Source organism: Elephantulus edwardii, unplaced genomic scaffold (genome assembly GCF_000299155.1).
Source record: "Elephantulus edwardii isolate Elephantulus edwardi_28Jun2011 unplaced genomic scaffold, EleEdw1.0 scaffold00057, whole genome shotgun sequence".
In the NCBI taxonomy this organism is placed as follows: domain Eukaryota; kingdom Metazoa; phylum Chordata; class Mammalia; order Macroscelidea; family Macroscelididae; genus Elephantulus; species Elephantulus edwardii.
Genome location: NW_006399807.1, coordinates 5,633,317 through 5,648,960, shown reverse-complemented (window position 1 = coordinate 5,648,960; position 15,644 = coordinate 5,633,317). Strand labels below are relative to the sequence as shown.

General features: G+C 42.6%; 1 protein-coding gene and 1 pseudogene across 1 annotated transcript in view; both read left to right on the top strand.

The window, feature by feature from the left end:
- The window catches only part of LMX1A (LIM homeobox transcription factor 1, alpha), a 292,819-nt gene extending 278,456 nt beyond the window's left edge, over window positions 1–14,363 (top strand). Inside the window, exons 6-8 of the mRNA XM_006887374.1 lie at window positions 592–661; window positions 10,327–10,497; window positions 14,092–14,363. Coding sequence (XP_006887436.1) covers window positions 592–661; window positions 10,327–10,497; window positions 14,092–14,249 — 399 coding nt within the window. The 3' untranslated portion in view covers window positions 14,250–14,363. The remainder of the gene's footprint in view (window positions 1–591; window positions 662–10,326; window positions 10,498–14,091) is intronic.
- LOC102845018 lies at window positions 4,571–5,875 on the top strand (annotated as a pseudogene).
- Window positions 14,364–15,644: the final 1,281 nt, after the last annotated feature.

Genomic DNA, 15,644 nt, shown 5'->3' with positions numbered 1-15,644 from the left:
TGTAAAGTGAAGCCTCATCATTCTTGCCTCCAAAGAGCACTCTGGCTGCACCCTCTCCAAAACATATCTGTTTGTTGTCTTGGATGCTCAGTGCTCTTCTCCAGCACCACAGCTCAAAGACGTCCATTCTTTTCCTGCCGTCCTTATTCATTGTCCAACTCATGGTAGAACTCTAAAACACAAAGCTGCCTCTTGGCAGCTCCTTGCTCCGGTATCCAGGTAGGACTGGCCCAAAGTACTCATTTATTGACACCACGGTTCACACAATTCTTCTGTGGAATAATAACAATATGAATAGCAAGTTTTATTTGCTGAGAGGAGATCCTTGTGTCTGTGAAGATAAGCTGTATCCTTGCTTCTCAACCAAGTCTCTTATCACTGCAGTGAAATGAGCCAATCAGTTGAGAGTCAGGTAATATGATCTTTTCTTCCTCAAGCTTGGCTCCTTCAACCTAATAAAATTTAGGGAGAGCCCCCTGCTTTGTAATCAAGTTCTATCATGACAAGGGCATCACTCTTCATTTCCTCGCTTACCTCTGGAACCTACTGCAGGTTTCCTGACCTCTCATACTGTGGTTCTCTCCCCACCAGATGAAGAAGTTGGCCAGGCGGCAGCAGCAACAGCAGCAAGATCAGCAGAACACCCAGAGACTGAATTCTGGTAAGCTGGCAGCTCCTTCCCACATGTCTTTACTGGAGTCCAGACCTCTGCTACCAGTTCTTTCCAGCTCCCCAGGTTCTTGAATGATTATCTCTAGACTCTAGAAAGTAGTTCACTCTCACTTGAGACATGAAGCCTTCATGTGGGGATTAAGAGGTGAGAAATTGAGAGAACTAGAGGATGGATGTCTGAGCTGCAGTCTTAGAACTGGTTAGTAGAGACAGAAATGAATGTATCTCAAGCCTCCATACCCTGATCTTTTTCCAGGAAGGGAACTAGGTATGTGCCAATGAGCCCAAGGTATTTCTCATTTTTCCACTCTTCTCCCTTCTCTTATTTCTCAACTAATCAGTTAAGTATAGAGACATGTGGTTCAGTGGTAGAATCTCACTTTCCACATGGGAGACCAGGATTTCATTCCTGGCCAGACTTGGCATGATACTTCCATAAATTAGCCAATAAGGGAGTTCTGTTGTACTGTTCATAGAGAGTTCTGCTGTTACCACAAAGGCCAAGCCTTTCTGGCATTCAAATCTCCCAGCTGCTCATCTAGGAAAATATGAGTGATCTCCTCCCATTGCAATTTACAGCCTCAGAAACCCAAGGGAGGGTCAGCTACGAGTTAAAATGAATTCAATGGCAATGAGTGTTTTATAACTGAAAAATTAGTCACTATCTTTGGGGTCTAAATTTTTATCCCAACAATCTGACTCAAGCCTGATTATAGGGATGGTGCAGGATTGGACAGAAATATTCTATTTGATTGTACATGAGTCACCATGAGTCAGGGACTCACTTAAGGACAGGGAGCAATCACAGCGATCAGTGAAGTAGAAGACACTCATGTGGCTTATCCGTTTCCAAAATAGTGTAACATAAAAAAAAATGATGACAAAGACTAATAAAAAACCCACTAGCATCAGGCCCATTATCCTCTAATAGGTTTCTGACGCTATAAATCTTAATGATCACAAATTGCTTCAGCTCTCTCCTGTGAAGCAGCTGTGAGGATCGAACTGCCAGTCTTTCAGTTAGCAACCCAGCACATAAACCACTATGCCATCAGGTCTCCTTAAAGTAATAATATCATAAAAGAATAATTCCTGCCTCTGCAAAGTACTTTGAAAAGTCACAGAGTCCTCTCACAACAGCCACTCCTTGAAATGAGTGGAGAAGTCATTGCCGTCTCCCCAACTCATAGGTGATCAGAGAACCACTATAAGGCTGCCTGTGGTCCTAGATCAGTGAGGAATGGAAGGCAGCTAGAACACGACTCCCTGACTGTGAACTCCACTAAAACATACTTTCTGCTCTGAACCCCTACAGGTCAGGTGCCCTTTATTTATTTGTTCCTTTTAAGTAAATGGTTTACCCACTTATTGGTGTGAGTCTCAAGGGGGGAATCAAAATGGGGAAATGGTAGAAGTCTTCAAGGAAGTTGAAAGAAAACTTAAGGATCAGTGCCTTAGAACAACGTCTTCTTAAAAGGCTGTGCCCCTAATGTATCTATACAGAAGAATTCCCTGGATGGTCTCTTTGTACTTCAGAGCAGTGCTTCTCATATTTTAATGAGCACTTGAATCTCCTTGGATCTTATGAAAGTGCAGATTCTGATTCAAAAGGTCTCATGGAAACCCAGGAGTCTAGATTTTCAACAAAATGTTAGGTAATACTGTGGCTGCTGATCTGTGGGCCTCACTTTGAATTAGAAACCATAGAATGAGATGTTGGTTCTTGGTCCCTTTTCCTTTCAACAGAATCCTTGTTCCTTGCACAGATCCTGCTGTGTACTTTACACCTGGGTTAAGCTCTGTCTAAACTTAATTATACAGGAGTTATTTTGACCTCTTACTAGGCTAATCAATCATATAATGACAAGAAGATGCTCAGAGGAGAGAAGAAATGAAATAAGGGCATAGGCATGCGGGAAAGGCAGAGTGGCAAGCTGTCAGGCAGGCCACCTGAATTCTGCCCTTGGCTCGATCCCCCAACTTGTTTGACCTAGAACTAGCTTATCATCACCTCATGCTTCAACTCCTCGTCCTTCTGTTGCCATTGAATAGGTCCTGGACTCATGGGGACTCCACATCCAGTAGAATGAAACACTGTCTGGTTCTGGGCCATTCTTGTGATCAGGTGCAAACAGTACTCTTGTCCTTAGGATTTTCTTTGGCTGATTTTTGAAGCACTTGCTGCAGAAGGTCAAAGGCTTCAGCCTTCAATATGGATTGAAGCTCAATATCAAAAAGACAAAGATTCTCACCACTGGGCCGATTGGCAGCATCATGAAAAATGGTGAAGAGATTGAGATTGTTAACAGCTTTAATTTGCTTGGCTCTACAACCAACACTCCTGGTTGGCACTATTAACCAGGAAACTAAAAGATATATTGTGATGGGAAAGTCTGCTGTTAGAGACCTCTCCAAAATACTGAAGAGCAATGATGTCAGTCTTGAGACTAAGGTGGACCTGATACAGGCCATGGTCTTTGCAATCGCTTGCAAAGAGTTAGAAAGCTGGGCAATGACTTGGGATGATAAAAGGAGAATTGAAGCCTTTGAGCTTTGGTGTTGGAGAAGAGTATTGAATATGCCATGGACTGCTGGGAGAACAAACATGTTCATCCTGGAGAGGGTTAAAACAGGCTGCTCCTTGGAGGCAAGGATTCTGAAGCTTTACCTGACATACTTTCGACATGTTGCAAGGCAGGACCAATCCTTGGAAAGGAACATCATGCTTGGGAGGGTGGAGGGACAGTGCAGGAGAGAAAGACCCTCTATGGGATGGATTTATTGATTCAGTGACTGTAGTAATGAAGGTAGGTGTGTCAGAGACAGTGCGATTGGCACAGGACAGAGCAGGGTTTAGGGCTGTTGTACATAGGGTCGCTATGAGTTGTAGGCAACTAGACGGCACATAACAACAAGAACAATAACAATTTTTGGAAATAGATCACTATATTTTCTCTCTAGTGGAAATCTCCACTGAAACCTCTTCTGTATCATATATGCATAGAAACCTTCCCTGACAGATGAGAGACAGCTGCTGCATATGAACTCAGGTCTCCCTCATGGAAAGTAAGAATTTAACTTTGAACTTCCAATGCCAAATACACCCCTAGAATGAGTTAGTCATATCTGATAACCTTATCTGCCAGGCCCCAATGAAGATCAGTGAGGGTCACAGAATTGCTTCAAGACATATGAGAACACAAACCAGTGCTTGGAACTTTCTTTCAAGAATTCTAAGAGCAGCTTCTTAGACTCAAAATGAGAAGAAACAGAACATGAACTTGGTTCTTAAGACGTTCTTTCAAGAATTCCAAAGGCAGCTCCTTAGACTCAAAATGAGAAGAAACAGCTACAAGCATCAGTGAATAATCAGAATGTGGGATGCACGAAGTATAAATCCAGGAAAATTGCAAGTTGTCAAGAATGAAATGGTGGAATGAATAAAGATCGAAATAGTCTGTTAATCAGTGAACTGAAATGGACTCGTGTTGGTTGTTTTAAATCATACGGTCCAATATGTCAGAAATGACAAACTGGAGAAGAATGGCATTACATTCTTTATCAAAAAGAACATTTCAAGATGGATCTTGGAATACAACATTGTCAGAGATAGAATATTATTCATATACCTTCCAGAAAGACTAGTTAATAGGTCTGTTATTCAAATTTGCGCACTAAACAGTAATGGTAAACATGGAGAAATAGAACATTTTTACCAGTATTTTCATCCTGAAATTGATCAGATATACAACCAAGATGGATTTATAATTATTGGTAATTAGGGTGTGAAAATTGGGAACAAGTATAGCTTTTTTAAAAAGTATGACCTTTAGCCCGTCTGCGCTCACTTGTGCTCAGCTCAGTCCTGCCGCTGTCCGCTGCCCTCCTGTCTCCCACGATGGCCCTGCTGCACTCTGGTCGCGTCCTTTCCAGGGCTGCCGCTGCCTTCTACCCAGGCCTCGCCGCCGTGGCTTCTGCCAGAGCCAGCTCTTGGTGGGCCCACGTGGAGATGGGGCCCCCAGATCCCATCCTGGGAGTCACAGAAGCTTTTACGAGAGATACCAACAGCAAAAAGATGAACCTGGGAGTAGGGGCCTCCCGAGAAGATAACGGAAAGCCTTACGTGCTTCCTAGTGTCCGGAAGGCAGAAGCTCAGATTGCTGCAAAAAAATCTGGACAAGGAATACCTCCCCTTTGGAGGACTGGCATAATTTTGTAAGGCGTCTGCAGAACTGGCCCTGGGTGAAAACAGCGATGTGTTGAAAAGTGGCCGGTATGTCACCATGCAGACCATTTCTGGAACCGGGGCATTAAGGATTGGAGCTAGTTTTCTGCAAAGATTCTTTACGTTCAGCCGAGATGTCTTCCTGCCCAAACCATCCTGGGGAAACCACACGCCCATCTTCAGGGATGCTGGCATGCAGCTACACGGTTATCGATACTACGACCCCAAGACTTGTGGCTTTGACTTCACAGGTGCTCTAGAAGACATTTCGAAAATGCCAGAGCAAAGTGTTCTTCTTCTGCACGCCTATGCTCACAACCCTACGGGAGTGGACCCTCGTCCTGAGCAGTGGAAGGAAATAGCCACGGTGGTGAAGAAAAAGAATCTGTAGGCATTCTTTGACATGGCCTACCAAGGCTTTGCCAGCGGAGACGTTAACAAGGATGCCTGGGCCGTACGCCACTTCAGCGAATGGGCATCGATGTTTGTCTCTGCCAATCGTACGCCAAGAACATGGGCTTATATGGTGAGCGTGTGGGGGCCTTCACCGTGGTGTGTGCGGATGCTGATACGGCCAAAAGGGTGGAATCACAGTTGAAGATCTTGATCCGTCCAATGTATTCCATCCAATCCTCCTCTCAACGGAGCCCGGATTGCCTCGACTATTCTGACCACACCGGATCTTCGAAAACAATGGTTGCAGGAAGTGAAAGGCATGGCCGACCGACCGACCGCATCATCAGCATGCGGACCCAGCTGGTGTCCAACCTCAAGAAGGAGGGCTCCTCCCACAACTGGCAGCACATCACTGACCAGATCGGCATGTTTTGTTTCACGGGGCTCAAGCCCGAGCAGGTGGAGCGGCTCACCAAGGAGTTCTCCATCTACATGACCAAGGACAGCCGCATCTCCGTGGCAGGCGTCACCTCTGGCAATGTGGACTACCTTGCACATGCCATTCACGAGGTCACCAAGTAATTTCTCTGGTCGGGAGGAACAGGGGCGGCCTGTCCGTTTTCAGCCTCTGCTGTGAGATGCCCAAGGAGGACGGGGGAGGGTGGGTGCTGGTTAGCAGATCGTTTATTTCAACCACAACACTTAACATTCAGCCACTGAATGTGTTTTGCAGAAAAGATCACGTAGTGACATAGGGCAGAGGCATCAGTGGCTGGTGGCTGGACATTTGTGGCTCCAAAACCAAACTCTTCTCCCCCTCATCCCCACGCTTGCCCCAATCCTTTTATCTCCAGCTTTCCTAAAAGAGTTTACATGTGTAAGAAAGTCAGAGCCAAAAATCTGTCAATCGTACCATTGCAATATTTCAGAAGCTTTAACTGGAGCACCTTGCATGCTAAGGGTTCCTCTGTTCACCAACATGAGACATAACACGTATGAGAGGCATTGCAAGAAGATGTAGTGTTGACATTAGCAATTGGTTAGTTGGCTTTGTGTTTGCCCTTCCTAAAGATAGCACCGTGCAGAAATCGTGTTTGATGAAATGCACTGAGTCCTCTGTAGGTACGTCAAAGATGATAAAATAGACCTTTTCTTGTCTTGTTTTTTTAAAAAAGGCTCTCCTTTTTAACACCTGTAGGCGGTTGAAATCTCCTCTTTTAATCCTTATCATTGATTTTTCTTTTCCTCCAACACAAAGATCTGTCATCATTAGCCTAGATCCTTAACCTCTCTACGCCAGCCTAGATTTTCTTCCAGTCTCTTGACCATCCCCCCATCACTATTGATTTTAAGACTGAAGAACATCATTTCATCCTCATGCCATCCCTTCCCGTAGATAATAATAGAGATTTATCCTTTGATTTCCACCTCCTCTCCAATCATCGTTTCATTCTCCCTGTCGGAACGCCACCTCTGCTGATAGAGACCTGTCCTGTCTTGGCCAAGAGTGGCTGTACAGTTACTCACCCCGGGTGAAGCAGGCAGCTCACGGCAGCCCCAGGAGACGTGGGGTGCTGCACTTGGTGTGTGTGCCAGTCAGGCTCGGGCTTCCCCCTGGGCAAAGGTGACCACCATCTGCTCTAATCATGTAGATTTACTGCAGCTTGGTTTCTCTGTTACAATAAAATCGCTGTAGACCCAACTAAAAAAAAAAGTATGACTTTTAGTGTATATGAATTTTGTAAATATACTAGTATAATTTTTTTAAAAAAATATGACCTTCATTATAGAAATAAAGCTGGAGATTATATGGTAGAATTTGCAAGTCCAATAACTTATTGGAAAGACCTTTCTTCAACAACATAAATGGTGACAATACATATGGACCTCAGTGAATGGATACACAGAAATCAGACTGACTACAAAGCGACAATGAGTAGACTCAGCCTCGTCAGTTACAACAAAGTCAACAGTCTACTGAAGAGCAGACTAGTATTGCTCATATGCATGTTCAAGTTGATGCTGAAGGAAATGAAAACCAGCCTGTGGGAGCTACAGCATAACCTTGAGTATACTCCACCTGAATTTAAAGCTATCTCAAGACTAGATCTTATCCATTGAACTGAAGACCAGATAAGTTATGGGATGCTATTAAGGACATTATTGATGAAGAAAGTAAAAGATTATTAAAAAGGCAAGAAAGAAAAAATCCTAATGGCTGTCAAAAGTTATTCTGACATTTGGTATTGAACAGAGTAGCTAAAACAAAATAAAGAAACGATGAAATAAAAGCTGAACAGAATGTTTCAAAAGATAGTTCAGTAGGACAGGTAGCATTTTTTCATGAAATATACAAAATCTTGGAGTTAGAAAACCAAAAAGGAAGCTAGATTGATATTTCTATAGGTGAAAAAAATGTAGAAAAAAAATTAAACTTTGAGTTGCAGTATTGAAGATTATGTGGGAAAAATACTGAGTGATACAGGAAGCATCTAGAAAAGGTAGAAGGAAACAACAGACATATACCAACAAAAGGAGAAAAAAAATGTTCAAATGATGTTCAATAATTTTGAGAGGTTGCATATGATCAAGAACTGTTGGTACTGAAGGAAGGAGTCCAAGTTACGCTAATGGCATTAGTGGAAACTGACGCTGCAAATGACAGAATGTCATTTGAGATCTTGCAACAATTAGGTGCAGTGGCTCATTGTTTATGCCAAGAAACTTGAAAGATGGGTACCTAGCCAATGGACTGTAAGAGATCTATATTTGTGCTCAATAAGAATAAAATTGATCTAACAGTTTACAAAAATTGTTGAACAATATAATTAATACAACACACAAGTCAAGTTTTATTGAAGATAATTAAAAATCAGTTGCAGTAGTACATGGACAGGGGACTGCCAGAAATTCAGACCACTTTCAGAAGAGGATGGGGAGTGAGGGATATCACTGCTCATGCCAGATAGATTTGCCTGAAAGCAAATACTAGAAAGATGTTTGGATTATATGGACCATAGCAAATTCTGAATAACATTTCAAAGAATGGATATTCCAGAATACTTAATTATTGTCATGCATAATCTGTGCATAGACCAAGAGGCTATTTGAAAAGAACAAATGGGTACTATGTGGCTTAAACTCTGCAAAGGGTTGCATTCTGTTATTATATTTATGCAGTCTCTATCCTGAATAAATACCTGAGAAGCTGGACTATTTAAAGAACTACACAGCATCAGGATAGGATGAAGACAATATGTATTGTGCAGAGGATACACTTTGCTTACTGAAAGCAAAGAGAAGTTGAAACACTTACTGATGAAAGTCCAAGACAAGATATGGGTTATATCTCAACATAAATAAAACAAACATCCTTAGCCAGGACCAGTAAGTCATGTTATGATAAGTGGAGAAAATATTGCATATGTCAAGAATTAATTTTACTTGAATCCACAATCAGTGCCCATGGAAAAAGGGAGGAGGGAGGAGGAAAATGTAGAACAATGCATGAAGGAGAACCGAACCTTTCTAGAAACTTTCATTAAAATCACAATTTAAAAAAATAAAATAAGTCAAATGACCTATTGCATTGGGGGGGAACTGTTGCAAAAGACCTTTTTAAATTGTGAAAATACAAAATCATCACTTTGAAGATGAACGTGTGACTGCTCCAAGCCATGGTATTTTCAATGACGTACTTGATCCCTTTGAATTATGGTCTTGGCAAAGAGAATTGAACAAACTCTGCCAGAAGAACCAACAAGTCTGTCTTGGCAGATATGCAGGCAGAATGCTCTTTAGGATGGTGAGACTTTGTCTCATGTATTTTGGATCAGTCCCTGGAGGACATTATGTCTAGAAAAGTAGAGTTAGCAAAAAAAGAGGAAGACCATTACCAAATGATTTCACACAGTGTCTATGACAATGATTATCAGGACTTGGTAGTATTTTATCCTCTTATTGCTATGAGTTGTAACTGACTTGACAGTACCTAACACCACCAGCAATAATGGTAGCTCCTAAGATAAATGTCAGCAAGCTGAGACTGAGGGGAGAAAATTATGCCCTTCTTATATTGGAGGAAGTGGAGTCTGAGAGTTGCTAGACTCAAGCTCAAAGAACTACCACCAAGTTGTAAAGGCAGAAACTGAGTCCTTTTTTGCTCATAGTTTTGCACACAAGGGGTAACATGTTTTAGTTTGTGTAACATCACATACACAGAAGCTCATGTAAGATTCACATCAGCTCTATGAAGTCAACTTGGTCAGTGTGGCAATTTGTGCTTGGCCAACAGGCTCCTAGTAGTTTTCCAGCATAATGGGCTTTAGATTCATGCTCTTCGGTGGCTGCTAAACTAGTGTTTGGCATTAGGCCTCTTGGTTCAATTGATTTATTTCAAGGAAGCTTTCAAACCTCATTGCCCACCTTCAATCTTTATCCTGCAAAAATGATCCCTGGTGGTCTTCAGAGGGACATAGGCTGGAAGCCAGTCAATTTACTTCACTTCATCCTCATCCATTTTGTAAATAAGTACACCAAGACTGAGAGATGTGATATTATCTAGCCAGGGTCCCACAGTTGTGTGTTAAGCATCCTCCAAGATAGACATTCATTATCCTTTCAGCTAATGCTCCCACATTAATTAGGGCTGGCCTAGTATGTGACTTCTAAGGTCATCAAAGACCTTATGGCTTCTGCTTTGGACTCTCTTGATTCACTCACTTTGGAGGAGCACCAGCTGCCAAGTGAGGAGGATATTTAAATGGCAGTCTTGTGGAGAGGTCCACATGGCAGGACCCCAATAGAGCTCTCAGACCCAGCACATCCCCTTCAATGTCCAGGGCTCCTTGCCCCACACTGACCTGACTCCTTCACTCTCTTCTTTTTTGTGAAGCAGAGCAAAGGATGGCTCAGGGAAAGGATGCTGGGAAGTGGTGGACCTGAAGCCCAAAGGATGCTCTGTGACCCTCTCTCCTACTCTGAGACACTGGGCTACATGCTGAGACTAACCTGCCTTTTTTTTTGTCCCACAGCTCAAACAAATGGTGGTGGGAACACTGGGATGGAAGGGATCATGAACCCCTATACTGCTCTGCCCACCCCCCAGCAGCTCTTGGCCATTGAGCAGAGTGTCTACACCTCAGATCCCTTCCGACAGGGACTCACTCCACCCCAGATGCCTGGAGACCATATGCACCCCTATGGTAAGAGTGGCACAAGGGTCATAGAAACCTCTTAAATATACTTCTAATTCCCTCCCAGACACAGTACAAAGTCCCATGAGCACTCATTGAAACCCCAGAGTGGAAGTATTGCCCCCATAAAATAGTGCCAGAACCATCTGACCAATGGGCACAGGAGAAAGACCAATATGCATCTTCACTTGTAACTGTCTCATTTAGTCTCATTTTCAAAACTTGTGAGATTACTCTTTAAAATATAATCTGATTTCATAATTGAAATGAAAATCCAAATTTCACAGGTCTTGCAGTCCATGCTGGGCTTATTGTGCTTAAATATTTGCAAGCACTTATCAACATTGATATGGGAAAAATGTCTTAATCAGGCAAACACTTAGCAAAAGAGAAAGGATATGTAAAAGCACTTGAAACATTTTCCAACTGGATGATTCTACTGGAAATACTGTAGGTAGACTCTATGAAAAAATAACTCTCTTCCTTGTACATCCCCAAATGGGCTTGATTTAAATGCTAAGTTTGTGTATAGAAAGGCGCTCCAGTGGCCCAATGTTTAAGGTACTTGACTGCTAACCACATGGTGGTTGTTGCTGGGTATCAACGAGTCAGAACTGACTCATAGCTGACCTTCCAGTGGGTTTTCAGAGGCAGTTACTCTCACGGGAAGAGATGTCCAGCTTTCTTGCACAGAGCAGCCAGTGGATTCTAACAGTGTATCTTTGGGTTAGCAGCGCAATTCCTTACCAATGAGCCACCAGAGCTCCCTAATTAGATGCTTGATTCAAACTCATCAATCACTCTATGGCAGAAAGAGGTAGCAGTCTCTGATTGACTAAAGATTTACAGCCTTGGAAATGCGCTGCGACATTTGTACTCTGTAATTTTGGGTTGAGATGAGTTAGAATCAGCTCCATAGCGGTAGGCTGGGTATGTCAGTCACACTTGCCTGGCTTTCTGTTTATGCTAATGAACAACAGATGGGATTTGGGAATCCTGTTAGAGTCGAGTGGAGGGCTCAATTTCAACCTCAGGGGCAAATATAGGCCGCTGCATTTTTATAGAAAGAAAGCTAGTGCCCGGTGTAATGCATGATGCGTATTGTGTAGTGGCGATAAACCCTGATAGCTAGAAAGAACATTTTATTCAGCAAGCCTTTAAACTTTGTTTTCATTGTTATGTGCCATCAAGTTGACTACAACTCATAGTGACCCGATGCACAATCGCTCTGAACCTTGCTCTGTCCTGAGCCAAACTCACTGTCTCTGAAACACCTACCCTCATTACCCCAGCTACTGTGTCAGTCCATCTCATCCAGGGTTTTCCTTCCTGTGCTGTCCCTCCACTTTTCCAATCATGATGTCATTCTCCAAGGACTGTTCCCTCCTGGCAACATGCCCAAAGTATGTGAGATGGAGCTTCAAAATCTTTGCTTCTAAGGAGCAGCTAGGTTTACATTCTCCACGACAGACCTGTTAGTTCTCTTGGCACTCTATGGCATGTTTAATACTCTTTTCCAGCACCACAACTCAAAGGCATCAGTTCTTCTTCTGTTATCTTTGGTCATTGTTCAGGTTTCTGATGCATGCAAATAATTGTGAAGACTATGGCCTGAATCAGACACATCTTAGTCTCTGGACTGACATCATTGGTCTTTAGCACTCTGGAGCAGTTTTTCCCAATGCAATTCATCTTTTGAATTACATACATCAACTCACAGATTTTGGCAGGCATTGTCCTTCATGACTTCACTTATACAAATGTTTTACTTATTATCACAGCCACCTTCCACCTCCCACCTTCTCATGTCATATATTCAACAAACATTTATTAAAACTTGGCCTGTTGCATGGCCGTTCTTGATCAAACTCATTAATTCGCACAAATGTAAATACATGATTGCATGCTAGATGACTTCGTTCTCTCTGTCTCTTTAGCAAGTATGATGCCTATACCATCTTCTTGCCATAGTTTTGGGAAATTAGGGGTGGGGGGCAAGTGGCAAGAAGCTGCACTGCAATCCTGAAGGCACTTAGTTCAAGGCTACTAGCTACTCTGTGGGAGAAGGATGGACAATCTCCTCCTGTGTGATTAACTGCCTCTGAAAACCCGCAGGAGGGTCAGCTATGGGTTGATTTTGACTGAAAATAGATATATAAAATTGATATATTATATATATATATATATATATATATATATATATATAGTCAATAGGTGTTATTGAGTTAGAACTGACTCAGAGTTGACCCTACTGTGGGTTTTCAGAGACAATAAATTACATGGGAGATTGTCCATCATTCTCCCATTAAGAAGCTGGTGTAGTCAAACTGCATGCCTTTGGAATTGCGGTGTAGCTTCTTACCATTAGGCAGATAGATAGATAGATAGATAGATAGATTAGGTAGATAGATATAATTCATCTCATTGCCATCAAATCAGAACCAACTCATAGCTGACCCTTCTGAGGCTGTAAATCATGTCAGAGATTGTCTATCTTTCTCCTGTGGAGTTGCTTGGTGGATTCAACTGAATCACCAAAGAGATTCAGCCTTTGGGTTAGTAGTGAATACCCTACAGAATATGCTACCAGAGATCCCTTTATAAATATATACATATATAAATATGTAAATATAAACATATATAAATATATCTCCTTGTTGTAGGATTTCAAAATCCCAGGGGTCTTTTTACATTAATGACCCCTGTGGTGAGTCCTTTGTCAAATAAATAATCAAAGCCAAATGACAAGATTTATAAACTTCAGTTTTCACCTCTCCCACTTACTTGAAGTGGACAGGAAAGGCGCTAAGCCTGCTAAAGTTGTCTCAGTCCTTCTGCTGTTCTACAATTTGCTTTCTTGGCTTCTCTCTCAGGAATGTAAATGAGTGGCACTTAGGCACTTGACCTTTCTTTCCTTGGTAGCAAAATTTGGGAATACTGCAAGTATTCAGGATGCCTTTGCTGTTGGAAAGAACACATTGTCACAGAAGGTTTCATTAGCCCCTCCTCCTTCAGGGGTCCTGCCCCTGTCTCTCCAGTCTTTGATGATATGCCCTCCCCAAGCTTCACACTCATTGTCTAGACGTCCTGACATTTGCTTACAGTGCACTCAATTTAACACGCTGTCCTATTCTGCTTTATATTATTTCCATTTATACTTTGGACACAAGTCCCTGAAAGAACAGAGAATTTGTCCCTTTATATGTGTGTGTATATGTATATGTGTATGTATATATATTTTTTAATTTTATTTTTTCTTTTTTGTCTTGGTTAACACACTCAGCTGCTAATCAAAAGGCTAGGAGTTGAGTCCACCCACATGCACTTTGGAAGAAAGACCTGGAGATCTATTTGAGGAAAAAAAGAAATCAGTTGTTGAAAACTCTGTGAAGTGCAGTTCCATTCCAACCTTCCAGGGGTCGCTAGGGGTTAGACTCAACTCAGCCTCAGCCAGTTGCTTGTACTTTTCTGTGCAGACCCCTGCCCTCCTTTAACCCCCCCCCCTTTGTCCTGTAGTCACACTGTGAGTTGCATTTGAATTTTCTAGTATTGCAGTGAGTCACGCCTCCAGAACCTCATGCCAATGTTTTGTCTCCATTTCAGGTGCTGAACCCCTTTTCCATGACCTGGATAGTGACACCTCCCTCAGTAACCTGGGTGACTGTTTCCTAGCAACCTCAGAAGCCGGGCCCCTGCAGTCCAGAGTGGGAAATCCCATTGACCACCTGTACTCCATGCAGAATTCTTACTTCACCTCTTGAGTCTTCCCCTCAAGTTCTGTGGCTAGGCTCCCAAATGGATCAACCATATTGTGTGAGGGGTCAGCTGGCTTTAGAACGGGGATTCCAGGGAAGAGGTGGGTTGGGGGGAGTTTTGTCGGGGATGCTGTTGTATAATGATATGGTCTAGCTCGGCATTTCCAAAGACTGAATACATTATGGATTGCATAGTTTAATGTTTCTAATAAGAGTCTTAGCGTTAGATATGAAGATGTGTTTATCATTAAGGACAGGGACCTTTAATATAGACATTCTCATGCAAACTAGATGCCTAGTGACTCCTAACAACTTCCCACCATTTTGGGGAAGCTCTTGTCAAGAGGTGCATACGTCTATCCATCTCTCCACCCATAGACAGACAGACAGACAGATAGATAGATGTGTGTGAGTGTGTAACCTTTCATACTTTATCATCAAAGTTTATTCCTAATTATAACAGACATCAACTGTACAGCAAAAGTAACTTTATTTTCAGTGTGAACTATATTTAAGGAAATGCTTGATGCACTTAAGTTATAAAATGAGATGATTTACTTTTATAAACTTTATTTTTAGTTTGTTGGCAGGGCAGAGAGGGCTGTTCCATCTAGCCCCATGGCTTTGAGTGCTTGAGGTAATTCTGTTTTCAGAGAGCACCGTTTAGGTCTGGACAATAACTGTGGCTGACAGTGTTCTCTTAGGTTCTTGCTGTCTGTGGGGTTGAATCACTGGTGTGGATGAGTTAAAATAAGTCCTAATCATGCCCTTGGGAAATTCAAAGCCTAGGCTCCTGGGCTTTATGTTCATTTCCGGTTACTGGACAGCGCTAGAAAAGTCGTTTGTGCTTGAGCTCCAGCATCATCTGGTGTGAGATGAGCCTAATGGCCTGTACCTACCTCACTGGGCAACGCCAAGACTGAATTCACTCCCAGGAAAGACTAAGAGCTAATAGTTAATATCAAAACCAAACTAGCCCAGTCACTCAGCAAAGGTGGCTTCTGGAACTGTAGAGCAGGAGGACTCTTCTATGTTGAGGGTTAGATGGCATTGATAGTCCCTTCTGCAAAACCAGCATAGTAGAAGGACCAGTTCAGGGTGGCTCAGAGAGGCATCAGAGTCCTTAGATGGCAAAGAAGCTAAGGCAGAGGAGCTAGAGGAGGGCACTGTGCTGTTCTAGAGTAGGAGCTAGCAAACTGTAGCAGACAGAGCTGCCAGCTTAGGATGGTTTTTACATTTTTAAAGAGTTGTTGTTAAAACACACACGCACACACACACACATGAAACCACAAGAATATGTCACAGAACTAGGTGACTCTCAAAGCCTAAAATGTGTACCATCTGTCTCTTAGCAGGAAATGTTTGCTGACCTCGCTTTAGAGTATGTGTGTCCAAACAGGC